Source organism: Zea mays, chromosome 5 (assembly GCF_902167145.1).
Source record: "Zea mays cultivar B73 chromosome 5, Zm-B73-REFERENCE-NAM-5.0, whole genome shotgun sequence".
Taxonomy (NCBI): domain Eukaryota; kingdom Viridiplantae; phylum Streptophyta; class Magnoliopsida; order Poales; family Poaceae; genus Zea; species Zea mays.
The window spans coordinates 163120482-163141709 of NC_050100.1; the positions used below are offsets into that span (position 1 = coordinate 163120482).

At 56.0% G+C, this 21228-nt stretch overlaps 1 protein-coding gene across 1 annotated transcript; it reads left to right on the top strand.

Annotated features, from left to right (window-relative positions):
- The first annotated feature begins 10000 nt into the window (after window positions 1–10000).
- On the top strand, window positions 10001–12342 carry LOC100382456 (uncharacterized). The gene is made up of 2 exons (NM_001175197.1): window positions 10001–11923; window positions 12026–12342. The coding sequence occupies exon 1, from the start codon at window positions 10021–10023 to the stop codon at window positions 11827–11829; it is 1809 nt and encodes a 602-aa protein (NP_001168668.1). The 5' UTR covers window positions 10001–10020; the 3' UTR covers window positions 11830–11923; window positions 12026–12342.
- Window positions 12343–21228: the final 8886 nt, after the last annotated feature.

A 21228-nucleotide genomic window follows, 5' to 3' on the forward strand; every position in this document is an offset into this window, starting at 1 on the left:
GTCGGGCCCCAACGGGGTCATCACCGTCGGCTCCACGTACCGACACGCGTACGAATGCGACGTGGAGTGCGTGGAGTACGCCGAGGCCCTCGCCGAATCCGAGGCCTCATCGCCGACCTAAAGAACCTCTCCAAGGAGGTGCCAGATGCGAAGCGCCACGCCGGCAACTTCGAGCCAGCTGAGACGGTTAAATCTGTCCCTCTCGACCCCAGCAACGACGCCTCCAAGCAAGTCCGGATCGGCTCCGAGCTCAACCCCAAATAGGAAGCAGTGCTCGTCGACTTTCTCCGCGCGAACGCCGAGGTTTTCGCGTGGAGTCCCTCGAACATGCCTGGCATACTGAGGGATGTCGCCGAGCACTCGCTGGATATCCGAGCTGGAGCCCGACCCGTAAAGCAGCCTCTGCGCCGATTCGACGAAGAAAAGCGCAGAGCCATAGGCGAGGAGATCCACAAGCTGATGGCTGCAGGGTTCATTAAAGAGGTATTCCATCCCGAATGGTTAGCCAACCCTGTGCTTGTAAAAAAGAAAGGTGGGAAATGGTGGATGTGTGTATACTACACTGGTCTAAACAAAGCATGTCCGAAAGTTCCCTACCCTCTGCCTCGCATCGATCAAATCGTGGATTCCACTGCTGGATGTGAAACCCTGTCATTCCTCGATGCCTACTCAGGGTATCACCAAATTAAGATGAAAGAGTCCGACCAGCTCGCGACTTCTTTCCTCACACCCTTTGGCATGTACTGCTACATTATTATGCCATTCGGTTTGAGGAATGCGGGTGCGACATACCAAAGGTGCATGAACCACGTGTTCGGAGAGCACATTGGTCGAACGGTCGAGGCTTACGTCGATGACATCGTAGTCAAGACGAGGAAAGCCTCCGACCTCCTCTCTGACCTTGAAACGACATTCAAGTGTCTCAAGGCGAAAGGCATAAAACTCAATCCCGAGAAGTGTGTCTTCGGAGTCCCCCGAGGCATGCTCCTGGGGTTCATCGTCTCCGAGCGGGGCATCGAGGCCAACCCGGAGAAAATCGCGACCATCACCAACATGGGGCCCATCAAGGACTTGAAAGGCGTACAGAGGGTCATGGGATGCCTCGCGGCTCTGAGCCGCTTCATCTCGCGCCTCGTCGAAAGAGTCCTACCTCTGTACCGCCTCTTAAGGAAGACCGAGCGCTTCACTTGGACCCCCGAGGCCGAGGAAGCCCTCGGGAACCTAAAGGCGCTCCTTACAAGCGCGCCCATCTTGGTGCCCCCCGCTGCCGGAGAAGCCCTCTTGATCTACGTCACCGCTACCACTCAGGTGGTCAGCGCTGCGATCGTGGTCGAGAGACGAGAAGAAGGGCACACATTGCCCGTCCAGAGGCCAGTCTACTTCATCAGTGAGGTACTGTCCGAGACCAAAATCCGCTACCCGCAAATTCAGAAGCTACTGTATGCAGTGATTCTGACGCGGCGAAAGTTGCGACACTACTTCGAGTCTCATCCGGTGACTGTGGTGTCATCCTTCCCCCTGGGGGAGATCATCCAGTGTCGAGAGGCCTCGGGTAGGATTGCAAAGTGGGCAGTGGAGATCATGGGCGAGACAATCTCGTTCGCTCCTTGGAAGGCCATCAAGTCCCAAGTCTTGGCGGACTTTGTTGCTGAATGGGTCGACACCCAGCTTCCAGCAGCTCCGATCCAACCGGAACTCTGGACCATGTTTTTCGACGGGTCGCTGATGAAGACAGGAGCGGGCGCGGGCCTGCTCTTCATCTCACCCCTCGGGAAGCACCTCCGCTACGCACTGCGCCTCCATTTCCCGACGTCCAACAACGTGGCCGAGTACGAGGCTCTGGTTAACGGGTTGCGCATCGCCATCGAGCTAGGGGTCCGGCGCCTCGACGCTCGTGGCGACTCACAACTTGTCATCAACCAAGTCATGAAGAACTCCCATTGTCGCGACCCAAAGATGGAGGCCTACTGCGACGAGGTTCAGCGACTGGAGGACAAGTTCCACGAGCTCGAGCTCAACCACGTCGCTCGACGATACAACGAGACTGTGGACAAGCTGGCTAAGATAGCCTCGGGGCGGACAATGGTTCCTCCTGACATCTTCTCCCGAGACCTACATCAACCCTCCATCAAGACCGACGACACGCCCGAGCCCGAGAAGGCCTCCGCCCAGCCCGAGGCACCCTCGGCCCTCAAGGGTGAGGCACTGCGCGTCGAGGAAGAGCGGAATGGGGTCACGCCTAATCAAAACTGGCAGACCCCGTACCTGCAATATCTCCACCGAGGAGAGCTACCCCTCGACAGAGCCGAAGCTCGGCGACTGGCGCGGCGTGCCAAGTCGTTCGTCTTGCTGGGTGACGGAAAGGAGCTCTACCACCGCAGCCCCTCAGGCATCCTCCAGTGATGCATATCCATCGCCGAAGGTCAAGAGCTATTGCAAGAAATACACTCGGGGGCTTGCGGACACCACGCAGCACCCCGGGCCCTCGTTGGAAACGCCTTCCGGCAGGGTTTCTACTGGCCAACCGCGGTGGCCGACGCCACTAGAATTGTACGCACCTGCCAAGGGTGTCAATTCTACGCAAGGCAGACGCACCTGCCCGCTCAGGCTTTGCAAATAATACCCATCACCTGGTCGTTTGCTGTGTGGGGTCTGGACCTCGTCGGTCCCTTGCAGAAGGCACCCGGGGGCTACACGCACCTGCTGGTCGCCATCGACAAATTCTCCAAGTGGATCGAGGTCCGACCCCTAAACAGCATCAGGTCCGAACAGGCGGTGGCATTCTTCACCAACATCATCCATCGCTTCGGGGTCCCGAACTCCATCATCACCGACAACGACACCCAGTTCACTGGCAGAAAGTTCCTGGAATTCTGCGAGGACCACCACATCCGGGTGGACTGGGTCGCCGTAGCTCACCCCATGACGAATGGGCAGGTAGAGCATGCCAACGACATGATTCTGCAAGGACTCAAGCCGAGGATCTACAACGACCTCAACAAGTTCGGCAGGCGATGGATGAAGGAACTCCCCTCGGTGGTCTGGAGTCTGAGGACGACGCCAAGCCGAGCCACGGGCTTCACGCCGTTCTTTCTAGTCTATGGGGCCGAGGCTATCTTGCCCATAGACTTAGAATACGGTTCCCCGAGGATGAGAGCGTACGACGACCGAAGCAACCGGACCAACCGAGAAGACTCACTGGACCAGCTGGAAGAGGCTCGGGACATGGCCTTACTACACTCGGCGCGGTATCAGCAGTCCCTGCGACGCTACCACGCCCGAGGGGTTCGGTCCCGAGACCTCCAGGTGGGCGACTTGGTGCTTCGGCTACGACAAGACGCCCGAGGACGCCACAAGCTCACGCCTCCCTGGGAAGGGCCATTCATCATCGCCAAGATTTTGAAGCCCGAAACGTACAAGCTGGCCAACAGTCAAGGCGAGGTCTACAACAACGCTTGGAACATCCGACAGCTATGTCGCTTCTACCCTTAAGATGTTTTCAAGTCGTTCATATACCCCGTTCACATACACAAATAAAGTCTAACCATCAAGGAAGGGTCAGCCTTGCCTCGGCAAAGCCCGACCCTCCCTCGGGGGCTAGAAGGGGGGAACCCCCTCTGCGTCAAAATTTTCCTCGGAAAAAATCTTCCACCAAAACGACTTTCGTGTTTTCCGACTATATCAGTAACAGAACCCTGAGAAATGAATAAGAGTGCATGTAAGAGGCAAGGCCGACCGAGCCGAGGGACTCCTACGCCTCCGGGATACGGATACCTCACTCGTCACCTACCACGAAAAATAACTCTTACTCGGGTAAGCGATCCTGCTACTGATGAACAAGTCCGGATACGCGAAACAGGAGGAAAATAGACATAGTTTTATATCACGACGACAAAGTGTTCAGGCCTCGGTGGCCGCGAAAGACACATACATATTCAAAATAAACTGCTCCGGCAGAATCAGGCATCGCCCGGGGGAGGAGTTGCACCCTCGGCTTCGTTTCCACCCTCGGCGAGATCCGCCCCGCCCTCAGACGGTGGCGCAAGCGGAAGGATCTCCGCCTCGAAGGTGGACGCCAGCACCGCACTTGGGCCCGCGGCGGCCGCATCAAGCCTCTGAACTTCGGCCAAGGCAGCTTCATCTTCGTTAGGAAGGCAGTACCCCTCGCTGACCCGCTCCAGATCCACATCGTAGTGGGAAGCGAGCACGGCGAATGCCCGCCTAACGTCGTGATGCAGCGCCTCGCGGAGTCTGCCGCGCGCGTGGTCACCCAAGGCCTGCAGGCGACTCTGGGGGGAGCTTCCCGAGGGGATGTCGTCAAGACCAAAGATCTGGCAGAAGGCCGAGACAGCCTCGGACATGGCCACACGGTCGGCCTCCTTCTGCTCAGCCGCCTGGGCAAGTGCCTTGGCGGACTCGTTGAGGGCAGACTCGAGCCCTGCAAATAGCCAAAGCAGAAGTCTTCAAACACAAGTTGAAGAATGAAGCTGAATAAAAATCTCAAAACAGCCAAGACATACCTTCGGCCCGGGCACGCTGCTCCGAGGTTGCGGCTTGGGCGGACTGAGCAGACCCGACGGCCACGACCAGGTCCGCCGCAAGGGCTCCGGCCCGAGTAGACGCCTCGGCTAGCTGGCCTCCAAGGGCCTCAGCCCGGCTTTCAGCCTCGGCGGCCCGGCCCCGAGATTGGTCCCGCTCACCGATGACCTGGCCAAGCTCCAACTGTCGCCGCTGCGCCTCTGCGCGTGCCACCGCTGCCTCTGCCCCCAGCTCGTCACAGAGCAACCGAAGGTCCGCAGCCTCGGCGCTCCGTTGGGAGAGGCGCTCGGTAGCCCCGACAAGCGTGGTCCTCAGGAACCGTAGCGAACCCCAGACGTCGGCCTCGCGGCGGATGAACGATGACTTGGCAGTGCTTAGATCCGTCAGATCCTGAGGAAGGGAAGCGATGCGTCACAAAGAATGCCTTGATCACGTGAAAAGTATGCCCGAAATCCTTACCTGGAGAATCCTGGGAACGTCCCTGCAAAGGACCTCCAGGGTCGACCGAAGCGACCTCGCCGTTGCCTCGGCACACTCACGAAGCTCGTCCCAAGACTGCTCCTCTCGCTCATCGTCAAGGACGAAGAGGGGTTTCGAAGCACCACGGGTCCAAAACCGGAGCGACTGACGCCGCTCGTTGGGACTGCGCCGCGCGAGGACAAGGTTGTCGCTCCCCAGGATGGTCGCGGTTCTGCGTCCCCCTCCTCCAAGGCATCGGCACCCCCTGCAGTCGGCGCATCGGGTACCTCCTCGGCTAAGGGGACAGGTTCCCGATCGCCGGCCTCGAGTAGCGGCGCCTCGACCATCTCAGCATCGGCGGCAACAGGTGGCTCCACGGCCAGAACGGCAACAGCCTCAGCAGAAGCCGGTGCCAGCGCCGGCAACACGTCTGGTGGGCTCGAGGCCGCGGCTGCGCCAGCAGTCTCCCTCGGCACGACGGCCGCCTCGACGGAGGGGTCAGCCTCGGGAGCTCGCCCCACGACTACTTGTGCCGCCTGAGCCCCCTGCTTGGGGGCACCTTGCGTAGAGGCCAGCCGACCGGCGAGGCCCAGTACGGCACCGGCTACAGAAGCCGGTGCCGTCTTAAGGGCCTTCCGGGGAGCCATACCGGTCGAACCGTGCCTCTGTTTGCTAGGAAGAAAGGTAAGAGCAGGATCAGGACACACGAAGGAGGAGCCAGAACATAGGTATCCTCAGATACTTACCCACTCCGGGCCACGACCAATCGTGCCTGCGGGGAGGCCCCTCGAGCCTCGGTCCCCGTGGGCACCACCGAGGTTTGCCCCGCTGCCGGCTTCGGCACCATCCCTGCCTGGGGCGCCTGGGGCGCCGAAGGGACGGTTCGCCCAAGCGCAGACACGGCGACCTGAGGATCAGCCTCCTATGCTGCCAGCACGGGCAACGGCTCTTCAGGGACGGGCGGGTCGACCTGACTCCCCGGGGTCACCTCAATCACCTCGGCCAAGGGGTCAAGAACCCCCTTGGCCTGCCCCTGTTCTTCAGACCGGGACCCTGATGCCCTGACCCTGGATACTGACGGCGCCAGCCCACTCGGGGGCTGGCTCGACGACCCCTGGCCCAGCCGCAGATCTGGGCTGAGGCCGAGGCGGGCCGCCATGTCGTCGTCCTCGTCGTCATCATCGTCGTCGTCGTCGACAGGCGTCTCCGGCGACGGCTCCCTCGGGAGCCCGTCCCTCTCCTGCCGCCGACTACGCCTCTCCAAGGCGTCCCGAGCCTGCATCCGCTCGCGGGCCCGAGCCTTCTTCGCGTCCTTCTTCTCCTTCTTCTTCTCCGCAGCAACCCTCCGCGCGGCTCGGTCCACCGCGTCCTCCGGGACCGGTGGCAGGGAAGGCTTATGAAACCCCACCTCTTGGAGACGGACGAAAAGTCTCGACTGTGAGAACGAAGGGCAATCCGACACAAGAAGGAAGAAGGAGCGGACACTCATCAGGGACATACACCCGCGCTCGAGACGCATCGGGAGCTGGGTAAGGGCACCGGCATCTAGCCTCCCTACCGACCGAGGCATCACGAAAGGCATTAAGACCTCGAAGGAGTCAAACCACTCCTTCGAGGCCTCGGGGGCTACACCCGGCGGGTGCGCTCGCGCGCACCCACCGGAACGAAATGCAACCGAGAAAGGTCGGTCCCCTTGCAAAAAGTGTGACAAAAGCCTCCAAGCGAGTACTAACACTCCCTTCGAGGCTCGGGGGCTACTGTCGGGGACCATAATTAGGGGTACCCCTAAGACTCCTAAATCTCAGCGCCGCCTGCCCTGCTCCGACTGTTGTGCCACTCGCCAGAGTGAGGCCGACAGCAGCTAAGTCTAGCCTCGGGCGCCATAGGAAGCTCCGCCTCGCCCGACCCCAGGGCTCGGCCCCCGTCTCGGCCTCGGAAGACGGTCTCCGCCTCGCCCGACCCTAGGGCTCGGACACAACCTCGACCTCGGACGACGAACTCCGCCTCGCCCGACCCCTGGGCTCGGCCCCCGTCTCGGCCTCGGAAGACGGTCTCTGCCTCGCCCGACCCCAGGGCTCGGACTCAACCTCGACCTCGGACGACGGACTCTGCCTCGCCCGACCCCAGGGCTCGGACTCAACCTCGACCTCGAACGACGAACTCCGCCTCGCTCGACCCTAGGGCTCAGCCCCCGTCTCGGCTTCGGAAGACGGTCTCCGCCTCGCCCGACCCCAGGGCTCGGACTCAACCTTGACCTCAGACGACGGACTCCGCCTCGCCCGACCCTAGGGCTCGGACTCGACCTCGACCTCGGACGATGAACTCCGCCTCGCCCGACCCTAGGGCTCGGACTTAGCCTCGACCTCGGAAGACGGACTCCGCCTCGCCCGACCCCAGGGCTCGGACTCAACCTCGACTCCGGAAGATGGTCTCCGCCTCGCCCGACCCCAGGGCTCGGACTCAGCCTCGACCTCGGAGGAGTCACCGCCTCGCCCGACCTCGGGCTCGAACCGACCACGTCACAGGGGGCCCATCATTACCCTACTCCTAGCTAGCTCAGGCTACGGGGAACAAGACTGGCGTCCCATCTGGCTCGCCCCGGTAAAACATGTAATGATGCCACCCCGTGTGCTCTATGACGACGGCGGTTCTCAGCCCCTTAAGGAAGCAAGGAGACGTCAGCAAGGATCCGACAGCCCCGACAGCTGTACTTCCACAGGGCTCAAGCGCTCCTCCGACGGCTACGACATCACATGAACAGGGCAGCAACACCTCTCCGACAGCCACGACGGCATGTACATAGGGCTCTGGCTCCCCTTTGCTAGACACGTTAGCACATTGCTACACCCCCCATTGTACACCTGGGCCCTTTCCTTACATCTATAAAAGGAAGATCCAGGGCTCTCGTACGAGAAGGTGGCCGCGCGGGAGGACGGGCTGACGCACAGGCTCACGCTCTCTCTCTCTCTCCCACGCGGACGCTTGTAACCCCCTACTGCAAGCGCATCCGCCCTGGGCGCAGGACAACACGAGGCCGCGGTTTCCCCTTACTATTTTCCCCCTTGTGTTCCGTCTCACGCCGACCCATCTGGGCTGGGACACGCAGCGACAATTTACTCGTCGGTCCAGGGACCCCCCGGGGTCGAAACGCCGACAAGTAATAAAATATGATATAAAGTATATATAGAGTGAAAGTACATATTGGGTGAGTTAGATAGGGAGAATGGTTGAAATTACATATAGAATGAAAGTATTGAGAGATCTAACTGAAATTCTTCTTGCATCCTACTCCCTACATCCAATCGTAACTACCCTCAGAATTAGTTTGGAAACACCATTTTACCAAGGAATTCCTATTTTCCCAAGGAAAAATGAACTAGTTTCTCTTGGGAAAATGAAAATCCCTTGGGAAAATTGGGTTTCCAAACTAGCCCTCAATGCAAGGAAGAAGAGCACTCCTTGCTCTCCCTTAGAAATGGGTGGCACATAGGGATGGTGCTAGGTCTAAAGTCTGATTTGGTGATCATAGATCCCCAGAAGATTCATGAAGAGGAATTTCCTTGTTATTCAAATTTGAATAGCAAGGGGTTCATCCCCATGGATCCCTCAGAATCCCTGATCACCAAATCAACTCTAAGGGTTAGTTTGGGAACCACAAAACCGAAGTGGATTGGAGGGTCTAAAATTCCCTCCTTATTCATTTTTGAATAAGAAGTGAATTTTAGCCCTTCTAATCCTCTACGGGTTTTGGACTCCCAAACTAGCCCTAAGGGATGTTTTTTACCTTCTCCTTGATTTTCTTTCTCTTCTCCTTTCCCCTTCTTCCTCCTACTCTTGAGTTTTTGGTGGTCTGGGGTGGGAGAGAGAAGGTAAGAGAGAGAGAGAGAGTTGGAAGTGTGGGTGTTGACTAACATGTGAGCCTAGTGAGGGTTAGAGTTGGATAACTCAACTCTGTAAGTGTGGTGTTCTAGCAAATTGTTTAATATCCCTACTAGACTTAGAGTATGACTTTGATTGACAACAATTAGTTTGTCACAATAATTGTTGTATTATCTGGTTGTCCACCACTGCACATGAATGTCAGACTTCTCAGTACTTAAAATCTAATTTTACAAATAGACTCTTTTACAATGCAATGTTCATGATGATGATGCTTAATAAGGAAGGCATGTTGAGTCATGAAAGATCCTCACCTTACATAGAAACATGTCCAAAAATTCGTATAGGGGACGATTATAGACAACAATATAAATTGTTGGTGACAGCTTTAGCTGGTCTATCTACCACATCACATGAATGTCATCAGACTTCTCAATACTTAACACCTAGTTTTACAAATATGTTATTTTATGATGCAAAGGTCATGATGGTGATGCTTAGCAAGAAATGTAGATTTTTATGGAGGATGATTGCCGGTAGGAATCTGAATGTTTCCGGTCATCACTCCTAGACTATCTGTTGGAATAGTTCAGACCCAGAAACTAAAAATGTAACAGATCTTCTAAGATAAATTTTAGCAATGCAAATGTTTGTTTCATTGTACCTTTAGAGTCTATTTGGAATGTAGTAACTTTTTAAAATGCGCAAGAATATATTTTTTCGTGTTCTAAACATACCCTCAACCATTTTGATGTCTTTATTTTAAATTTTTCATCTCGGGAATTCTAAAATGTAAATAGATTGTTCTTCTCATATCTATACCACTATATAATCCACAGTTTAAACTTTGCTAAACCCACCTAACTAAATCATGCCACCTGCATAATCACCACTAAATCCACCAAACAAATTGAACCTAGACTTAACATATCATCAAAATCAATAGTTCAGATCTTAGATAACTTTCCCTTACTTAATTAAATCTAATAAATAATATTATTATTTAGATCATCTCTCGTGACGTTATGATAGGCTATATGCTACTTTTGTTAACGCACAAAGATTTTCTTATGGAGAATTCTAAAATGCAAACAGATGATCACGGCTACTCACGCGTGGTCTTCGCTCCCCCGTCCTCTCGGCATGAGTGACACCACCCCTGCGGCCACAGCACTGAACCACTGGAACCGCTCGATCCAGCTCGCCGCCGCGTCGGGTTCTTACGGCCACTGCCTCCGCCTCTACGCGGGACCGCTCCTCGCCGCGGGCCTCCGCGGTGACGCCTCCACTTTCCCTTCCCTCGCCAAATCCTGCGCCGCGCTGCGCCTGCCGGGGCTCGGCCGTGCCGTCCACGCCCTCGCATTCCTCTCGGGCGCTGCCGTTTCTCGCGACGCCTTCGTGCGCACCTCTCTCGTCGACATGTACGCCAAGTGCGGCAGGCTTCCCGACGCGCACCGCCTGTTCGACGAAACGCCGTGCTCGAGCCGGACGCTGGTCGCCTGGAACTGCATGATCTCGGCGTACGGACGGAGCTCTCAGGTCGAGGAGGCCGTCGGGGTGTTCAACGCTATGCGGCGCGCGGAGGTCAGGCCCAGCGGGAGCACGGTCGTCGGCCTCCTGTCCGGGTGTGCGGACTCGGTGTCCGCGAGGTACCCTGGGGTGTCCGTCTATGGGCTCACCATCAAATCGGGCCTTGACGCGGATTTGCTTGTCTCGAACTCGGTGCTCACCATGCTTGTCCGTGGTGGCCAGCTGGACTCTGCAAGGCTGCTTTTCGATCGTGTGGAGAACAAGTCCGTGGTTACTTGGAGCGCCATGGCATCTGCTTATTTGCAGACAGGGGACTGGATGGAAGTGTTTGCACTGTTCAGCAGCATGCGAGAGACAGAGCAACCTATGGATTCAGTCGTGCTTGCCAATCTAATCACGGCCGCTATGCTGTTCGGAAACAACTTGGTGGCTAAAGGCGTGCACGCCCTTGCAATCAAGGTTGGTTTTGATCGTCAGGAGGATTTGGCAGCATCCTTGGTAAACTTGTATTCCAAGTGTGGAAATCTTTTGGCAGCTAGAGAGGTTTTTGATTCACTCCAGTGGAAGAGTGTAATCATGTGGACTTCGATGTTGAACGGATATGTCGAATGTGGTTATCCGGATGAGGCTCTGGCGACATTTGATGCCATGTTGTGTGCCAAGGTAGAGCCAAACAAAGCAACCGTTCTAGCGGTTCTTTCAGCAGGCGCTAATCTGGGATCCGCTAATGTTGCCCAAAAGGTCGAGGAGCATGTGAAAGCAATGGAGCTGCAGTCAGACCTGCAAGTTTGTACTCGACTGATAGACATGTACTGCAAGTGTGGGAGCATCCAGCGTGCTAGAAAAATATTTGACAGTGTTCCTAACAGGGACTTAGCTATCTGGAGTGCCATGATCAATGGACATGCTTGCAATGGAGAAGGCAGTGAGGCTGTTGTCCTTTTCAACGAGATGCAGAGCAAAGGTGTCCGACCTGATGCCATTGTCTTCACTCATATCCTAACAGCATGCAGCCACTCTGGTTCAGTAGATGAAGGTCTTCGCTGCTTTCATAGCATGACTGCAGAACATGGTATCGAACCATCAGTCGAACATTACATGTGCATGATTGATTTGCTTTGTAAAGCTGGTCATCTCAGTAGCGCTATAAAGTTCTTTGGTGAGATGCCAGTTCGGTTGCGAAACCAGGTTTTGGCTCCTCTAATTAGTGCACACAGAGTTAATGGTGCTGATTCATCCGTAGAGTTCATGTCAGAAGGACTACTGAACCTGGGCTCCCAAGATTCTGGTCACTGTGTCCTAATTTCTAACATGCTTAGCTGTTTGGGGCAGTGGAAGAAGGCCAGAAGTTATAGGACGCTAATAAGCAAGCAAGGATTAGTCAAGAAGCCTGGATGGAGTTACATCGAGCTGGGTGGCTAGCTGCTCTATGTTTGTAGAGAACCCAATCCACCGAATCCTACGAGATGGCATGAGTTCTTTCAAGCGCTTTTGGACCAGGCTCAGTCTAGTTAAGGTGCAAGAATCAATTCTTCTTATTAGCTCAAGTTCATTCTGCATTTTGTGTAAAAAAAAAGTTCAATCTGTATTTCTGACATGGCATACTTAAAATATACAGGCAATGAGATTTAGTATGATGCTGGAGTTTGCATTGATTCGGTGTGACAAAATGCAAAGACAATGAGCACACACAATCAGGAAACTAGTCCGTATTGAGTTGAGGCTTAATGAGGATAAGCTAAGGTCGTGCTCAGCAGAGCGCAGAGCGTATAGTTGTGTAAAACACATTTTTGCGTTCAGTGGAGCACGTATATAGCCGTGTAAAACATATTTTTGCATTGTAAACCGTACTGATTACATAGTGGAGTTTGAAATAAGAATTGAGATAATAAATATGATAGAAAGGCTGTCGGAGATAGCCTAAGGACTTTCTGGATGTAGTTGCTATGGTTAAATGAAATGAACAGGGAATTCTTGAGCATAATTCCAAGCCTTTGCACATTTATGACTCCCACGAATCAAAACTATCAAGTATTTCCAACAATTTTATATCTATACAAAGCATTACAATTTCTTTTATTGCATAAGTTAAGTATATTTGGATAATAGGCTAGTACAAACTACGAGATTAGATCCATCAGAATCGACCCAAACGCAATGAAACAATGTCTAACTAAGCGTAGCAGCGAAGCTTGGTAAGGTCTATCAACAGGCACCAAGTCCTTAGGGTCTGTTTGGTTGGGCTGTGGCTGTGGAAAAAGTTGCTGTGGGCTGTGAGCTGTGGAAAAAGCTGCTGTAGGCTGTGAGTTATTAAAAAGATAAAAACTGTTTGATGGAAAGCACTAAAAGTCGTTAAAAGTTATTAGATATATATTTTCACAGTTCCATCCAAAAGCCACTAAAAGCAGGTCTAGGGGTGCTTTCAGTTTTGCACTGCGAGAAAGTCAGCTTTTAGAAAAAGCTGCTTCCTGGATTCAACCCTTTGGTTGGCTTTTGGCTTTTAGGGGGCAAAAGTCAAAGCCAAAAGCTAAACCAAACACACCCTTAGTACCTTTGTAATCCATTACTATCCGAACAATTAAAGTAAGTCCATTATTCTGCATGTCCCCAAAAGACTACAGGCCCCGGTGAGTATCTATAAGCTTGAAGTGATCTATATCTAAGGGATCTGTTAGGTGTGTTTGGTTGAGAACAAAGTGGAAACAGACATGTTATTTAGGTCCCGTTCGTTTATGTAGGAATGCACCAAGAATTGTTTTTGTTGATCAAAACTTATACAAATTAGAGAAGCAATATGGGTAGGAACAGTTACGGTATTCCGTTCCGTGTCAACCGAACGGACCCTTATGGATTTTAGGATGGATTTATTCACATTTCTGGTTTGTTTGGATGGATAGTGAAAGAGACCATAACGTCTAAAAAGAGGTAGAGTTAAATGAGGGAAACTAAAGACTCTAATTTTCAATCTAGTGAGAACCTTTGTAATGCAACTAAAGTTCTGCTGGATGTGGTTGCTATCTCTGCTAGAAAAAAGTATGGAATCTAGGTTGCAATCCTATCAACTAAGGTAGGAAGATAAAACACACAACTAAGATACACAAAAAGCAATAGATATGCAAACTCTCGTTCAACGCATCCAATATTTTTAATGAGGTATCAAGAAGTACGCACGTTTCTCTCTAGTCTTCATTGGAGCTCCTCACAAGGACCAAGCTCTCGGTCAGATAACTCTTTAGATAGCCCTCGAGCCTTCTCCACATGTAAGTAGACCTTTAAGATGGCCTCTCCTTGATCGCTCCCAACTCTCTTTACTATCGAGCTTTCGACCAAACAATCGCTAGCCTCATTCTCTTGGTACACAATGGCAGCAACTCCATAAACTCGATTGGTGTGGTGTCATAAGACTACAAGTCTCTCAGATGTATAACAATGGTACACATAAGCATCGAGTGGTAAGATGTCTGCAAACCTCACTATACACTAGGTATAAACCTAGAGCAACCATAAAAGCAGTAGTCTAACTAATCTAAAAACACTTTACAAAGCATCTACGTTAATGACTTAGTGTGTCACTAAGGACTTTGGTGGCTAAAGCTATTACAGATGAGCTTCAACTGATACAAATCTTCCTTGAGTTGTACACCCCTCAAATGGTCGATTATGGTTGTATTTATAGCTTCCAATAAGAGACAGTCGTTAGGACAGGTACACAATTTTTGCTCACTCATCAGACTGTCTTGTGATAGCCATTAGACTGCCTGATGCCTCCATTCTTTGTGCTTAGTTCAACTAGCCATTGTTGATAGTTGGAGATCCTCTGTGGCATATGGTCCAATGTCCGCCATTGAACTAGTCCGATGCTTGACCTCTCTGTCTCTAGAAGCTTTCTGCATGCCCTTAGACTAAGAGTCATTGGTTCGACGCTCTCTTCTTCTCTCAGTCCAATCCAACTGCTACCATGAATAGTGTTCTTGTGTTTGTTCAATGCCCACCGATTTGATGGTTGTTTCACTAGATTGAGGCCCTATCGACACCACTGCTAGGGTTTGCTTTAGCCTATGGTCCAGTGCCCTTTAGGGCGCGACACCCCTTGTGACCCTTTTTCAACTTGTTTTTTGTGTTATTTGTGTATGGTTTGGTTCTATTTTATGCTGTAGACTTTTGTTTGTATTTTAGGTCTTTTATATTGCTTCTAATGTCTTACTTGAGGTGTTGATCAACCACTTTGCCTAAGCTTAAGTCCACTTTGCATCCTGCAACAAATACCATTATGGACTTTCCAAAGTGGACTAAGCTTAGTCTAAATAATCATGTTGATCATCAAACATCAAAAACAAACATAAATGGACCATAGGTTTTTTTTTCTTATTTTCTCCACCTTTTTGGTGCTTGATGACAACATGAACAAAGAAAATAAATTGTTAGACTACCCGTCTAGGGTTTGTGCTATTCCCTGTGTAATGACCATTATACCCCTGTGTAATGGGCCTTGGCCCAGTTACTCTCCCTATTTAATACCACTCCCAACCCCTGATTAGGGTATGGGTTCCTATTCTAACATGGTATCAGCTAGGTTTAGTATTTTTTTCCTCTCCCCGAGCAGCCACAGCCGCCAGGGGACTTTCCCTCCACTGTAGCCGCCGCCGGCCTCCACACAGCCAGCGCCGCCGGCTCCAGCCGCCGCCCTCCCCTGACCCACCTCCGGCCGCCGGCCTCCCTCCCCTCTCCCCGGCGCGCCGCCCTCCCCTGGGTCGCCGCTCCCGTCTGTGCGCGCCCGCCGCTCACAGGGCCGCCGCCCCTGCGCGGCCGCCTCCCTCTGCCGCGACCACCGGTCCAGGCCGCGCGCGGGCACCCGCCCCGGCTCCGCGCCCTCCCGGTGCCGCGCCTCCGACGCCCCGCCCCGGCCGCGGACGTCCCTTCGTCCGAGGCCGCGCCTCCCTCTGCCGCGACCACCGCTCCAGGCCGCGACCTCCTCTGTTTCTGGACGCAGCAGGGAGCAGCCGCTCACCTCCACTGCTCCCTCCGGTGTTGTTCTTCAGGCAGGCTTCCCTACCTCGCTCCCTCCCCGACCCGGCTTCTTTCCTTGCCGTGACTTCCTCCAGCCGTCGCTGCCATGGACGGCACCACCTCTGCCGCCACCGGCCCCATCACCCCCGCTGCGATCAGCAGCGCGCCCGCCCCTGGAGGGGCCCCCTACATCACCGGCCTTGCGCCGCTTCCTGCCACCTCCCCGCTGACCCTGCGCCGCGGATCTCCGCCGGGGTTTCCCACCCTCACTTCACCCACCTGGAGCCACGCCGTCACGCCCTCTGCACTTCCCACCGTCGCCTCCCCGCTCGTCGACACCCTCGCGGAGATCCAGGCCGCTGTGACGGCCTCGCGGGAGCGCGAGCGCGCCGCCTCCCTCGCTCTGGAGCGAGAGCGTGCTCTGGGTGCCGCTCTGACCACCCAGATGACCACTACGCAGCGCCTCCTCGGTCGCCCGCCGGTCGCCCCTGTGGAACCCCCGGAGGACCCCCGCGACTCCGACCTCGACGCCGACCTCATCGCTGCTCTTCACGCTCAGGCCGCTGGTCTGCACAACATCCGGGCCCTCGTGTCCGTGGTGTTGGATCCGGCGTCTTCCCACTACCCCCGCTGGCGCGGACAGGTCCTCCTCACGCTGCGGCGGTTCGTCCTCGACGATCACGTCCTCGTCGATCACGACGCCCCACCGCCTCGCTCCTGGTGCCTCATGGACAGCGTTGTCCTCTCGTGGCTCCACGGCACCATCACCGTTGAGCTGCAGGACATCATCCGCGATCAGGCGGACACTGCTCGCCAGGCGTGGCTCGCTCTCGAGGACCAGTTCCTCGGGAATCGGGATGCGCGGGCGCTCCACCTCGACGCCCAGTTCCACCTGTTCTCTCAGGGAGACCTCTCCGTGGGAGAATACTGCCGCCAGATGAAGGGTCTGGCTGACTCTCTCCGCGATCTCGGCGAGCCAGTTGCCGATCGTACCCTGGTGCTGAACCTCCTGCGTGGCCTCAGCCCCCGCTACGGCCACCTGAAGGCTCTCATCAAGAGGAGCGTGCCCTTCCCCACCTTCCACGCCGTGCGGAACGAGCTTCTCCTCGAGGAGCTCACCATGGCGAATGAGGCACCCACTCCTGCCTCGGCCCTCTACAGCGCTCCCACCAGTGGTCAGCCGCCCTCGGGGGGCCAGGCCACCCGGCCTCCGTCGACCGGGGCTCCCACCCGCCCCCCTCCTGCCGTCCCGGCGGCCCCTCGTCCGACTTCTACGACCGACGGGGGTCGTCGCTCCCGCAAGGGCGGCCGTGGGAGCGGCGGCTCCTCTCGTGGTGGTCCCTCCGGCCGGGGTGGCGGCCACGCGTGGCCGTCCTTCTACAACCCCTGGACCGGGACCATCGCCATGTGGCCGGGCCAGGCACCGAGTGCCCCCCGTCCTCCGGCGCCCGCCCTCCTGACTACACCTCACTACGGCGCACCTCCTTATGGTGTTCCCGTCGTGCCCCAGGCTCCGCCCACGCTCCTGCCCCCGGGGACCCACACCTCGACGCCTTGGTCCCCGCCGGCTGGTGGTTGGGACAGCACCTCCCTCGCTGCTGCCTTCAGCACCATGGCGATGACCCCACCCCCCTCCGACTGGGTGATCGACTCCGGTGCCTCGTACCACACCACCCCCACGGCAGGCACGCTCTCTCGCTCTCATTCCCCACTCCCCTCTCACCCATCCTCGATCGTCGTTGGAAACGGTTCCACTCTGCCAGTCACCTCAGTAGGTGCCTCGGTTCTCCCTGGGCCGTTTTACCTCAACGATGTTCTCGTAGCTCCCCACATCACCCACAATCTTCTTTCTGTTCGTCGATTCACTACTGACAACTCCTGTTCCATTGAGTTTGACCCCTCTGGTTTTTCTGTGAAGGATCTGGCCACCAGGACCCTTCTCGCCCGCTGTGACAGCTCGGGGCCTCTCTACACGCTCCAGCCCTCCACCGCCGGCGTGTCTCCACCTCCTGCCTTGGTCTCCACCACCTCCTCCACCACATGGCATCGACGTCTCGGCCATCCTGGACCCGACGTCATGACCAAGATTACCAGTAGTCTCGATCTTTCATGTAGTAGGGGACATTTTGAGGGTCTCTGTCATGCTTGTCAGTTAGGCCGACATACTCGTCTCCCATTTACTACTTCTTCTTCTCGGGCTGAGCAGGCTTTTGATCTGGTTCATTGTGACCTTTGGACCTCCCCTGTACTCAGTCTTTCTGGTTATAAATATTACCTGGTGATTTTGGATGATTTTTCCCATTTTCTCTGGACCTTCCCGCTTCGGTTGAAGTCGGACACATTCACCACCCTCACACACTTCTTCACCTGGGTATCCACTCAGTTTCGCCGCCCGGTCCGTGCTCTGCAGTGTGACAATGGCCGCGAGTTCGATAACAACGCCTCTCGCTCCTTCTTCCTCACTCATGGCGTCCAGTTGCGTCTCTCGTGCCCCTACACTTCTGCCCAGAACGGCCGAGCCGAACGCATGATCCGCACCACCACTAACATGCTCCGCTGTCTCCTCTTCCAGGCGTCTCTCCCTGCCAGCTACTGGGCAGAGGCCCTGCATACTGCCACCCACCTCCTCAACCGTCTTCCCTCGAAGGCGGTACGCCACCCTACCCCCCACTTCGCCCTTTACGGCACAGCCCCTTCCTATGACCACCTTCGCGTGTTCGGCTGTGCCTGCTACCCTAACACTTCCGCTACCGCTCCACATAAGCTTTCTCCTCGCTCCACCCGCTGTCTATTCCTTGGCTACTCCCCTGACCACAAGGGGTACCGGTGTCTGGACCTCACCTCCCACCGCATCATCATCTCTCGCCATGTCGTCTTTGACGAAGATGTATTTCCCCTTGCTGGCTCCACCCCACCCACCGATCTTGACTCCCTCCTCGAGTCCGATCCGCTTCCTTCCCCACCTTCGGCTCCCCGTCTTGCGTCGTTACCTACTCCTCGTGCGGCCCCCACGACCTCTTCCGCGCCACGCGCGGCCCCGTCGACCCCGCCTGCGCCACGCGCGGCCCCGTCGACCCCGCCTGCGCCACGCGCGGCCCCGTCGACCCCGCCTGCGCCACGCGCGGCCCCGTCGACCCCGCCTGCGCCACGCGCGGCCCCGTCGGTCCTGCCTGCACCACGCACGGCCCCGGCGATCCCGCCTGCGCCACGTGCGGCCCCGTCGACCCCGCCTGCGCCACGCGCGGCCCCGTCGACCCCGCCTGCGCCACGCGCGGCCCCGTCGACTCCGGCTCGATTCGCCAACCCCGCCCTCGTCTACCATCGCCGCGGCCACGCCACTACCTCGGCACCCCCCGACGCGTGCCCATCGACGAGCGCGGCCCGCTTCGCCGACCCCGCCGTCGTCTATCACCGCCGTGAGCCGGCCCCTCCTGCCGCTCCCGACGTTCCGGTGGCTCACTCCGAGTCATCCGTATACCACCCGGTCGCCATCCATCGCGACCCCGGGCACGTCCACCCGATGGTGACTCGACGCGCTGCTGGCGTTCTCCGCCCCGTCGACCGGCTCATCCTGGCAGCCGCTACGACCAGCACTCCACCCGACGCTTCCCCGGTACCCTCCTCCGTTCGCACTGCCCTCGCCGACCCACACTGGCGTCGCGCTATGGAGGAGGAGTACGCGGCCCTCTTGGCCAACCACACTTGGGACCTGGTGCCGCGTCCACCAGGCACCAACGTGGTCACTGGCAAGTGGCTATTTCGCCACAAGCTGACCTCAGACGGCTCCCTCGACCGCTACAAGGCCCGTTGGGTCCTTCGGGGCTTCACCCAGCGCCCCGGAGTGGACTACGACGAGACCTTCAGCCCTGTCGTCAAGTTCGCCACTGTTCGCGCTGTCCTCTCCCTCGCCCTCTCCCGCGACTGGGCGATCCATCAGCTCGATGTCAAGAATGCCTTCCTCCATGGCACTCTGACGGAGACTGTCTACTGCAGCCAGCCCACCGGCTTCGTCGACGCTGACCGTCCGGACCTGGTTTGCCGGCTGAACCGATCCCTGTACGGCCTCAAGCAGGCGCCACGGGCTTGGTACAGCCGCTTCGCCTCCTACCTGGCCTCTGTCGGCTTCGTTGAGGCCAAGTCGGACACGTCCCTGTTCATCTACAGGCGCGGCGACGACACCGTCTACCTCCTACTCTACGTCGACGACATTGTGCTCACGGCATCCACCGCCGACCTCCTTCAGCGCACGATCGTCGCCCTTCAGCGGGAGTTCGCGATGAAGGACCTGGGGCCCCTCCACCACTTCCTCGGCGTCACCGCCGAACGTCGGCCCCAGGGTCTCTTCCTCCATCAGCGCCAGTACGCCATCGACATCCTGGAGCGGGCTGGCATGTCTGACTGCAAGCCCTGCTCCACGCCTGTCGACACTCAGGCGAAGCTCTCTGAGGACGACGGGCCTCCGGTCGCCGACGCGACGTCCTACCGGAGCCTCACCGGCGCGCTCCAGTACCTCACGTTCTCCAGGCCCGACATCGCTTACACCGTCCAGCAGGTGTGCCTGCATATGCACACTCCGCGGGAGCCCCATCTCACTGCGCTCAAGCGGATTCTACGCTACCTCCGCGGCTCCCTCGACTACGGTCTCCTACTCCGCCCATCCCCGACGTCGGAGCTCGTGGTCTACACCGACGCTGACTGGGCTGGCTGTCCCGACACGCGCCGGTCCACCTCCGGCTACGCCGTCTTCCTGGGCGCCAACCTCGTCTCTTGGGCCGCCAAGAGGCAGCCCGTCGTCTCTCGCTCCAGCGCTGAGGCCGAGTACCGTGCCGTGGCCAATGGCGTGGCCGAGGCTTCCTGGCTGCGCCAGCTCCTCCACGAGCTCCACAGTCCCCTCCAGCGCGCCACCCTCGTCTACTGCGACAACGTCAGCGCGGTCTACCTCTCCACCAACCCCGTGCAGCATCAGCGCACGAAGCATGTGGAGATCGACCTGCACTTCGTCCGCGAGCGTGTCGCTGCCGGTGACATCCGCGTTCTCAGCGTCCCCACCACGCTTCAGTTCGCCGACATCTTCACCAAGGGGTTACCGTCGAGTGTCTTTTTAGACTTCCGATCCAGTCTCAACATCTGTACAGGATAGAGTTGTGACTGCGGGGGGGTGTTAGACTACCCGTCTAGGGTTTGTGCTATTCCCTGTGTAATGACCATTATACCCCTGTGTAATGGGCCTTGGCCCAGTTACTCTCCCTATTTAATACCACTCCCAACCCCTGATTAGGGTATGGGTTCCTATTCTAACATAAATAATAGATGCAAAAACGGAAATACAATCTACTTGCTATGATATATTGCAAAGACAAGATCATATGATACTAAAAGATACCGCTTCAAGGAAATAAATAAATTTATCTTGCCCTTGCCAATGTACCCTGTGTGGTATTATGGACTTAAGTCTTTATCAAATTCCATAATTCACCTTCTACCTTTCTTGGACCATTTTTCAAACGATATAATTTCTCCGTTTTCTCACAATCACCCACAACCAATATCACTTATATGTTTGGAAAAAATTGAATTTGTGATTTTATAGTATTTAATATGGATTGGGATTGCTTTTAGTCCTCCAAAAAATGCAAGTGTTCAGTTGGCTAACACTTTGGAGTAAGGTAATGGTCCGAGAATGATTAATCTATGGTACGAATTAGCTTTGCCATAGCATGGTCACTCCACGATCTGACCACTTCCTCTTTATGCTCTCTTTTCGAAAGAATTCTTGTCAACTTCACTTCTCCTGCTCTCCCTTTGCCACCTGTC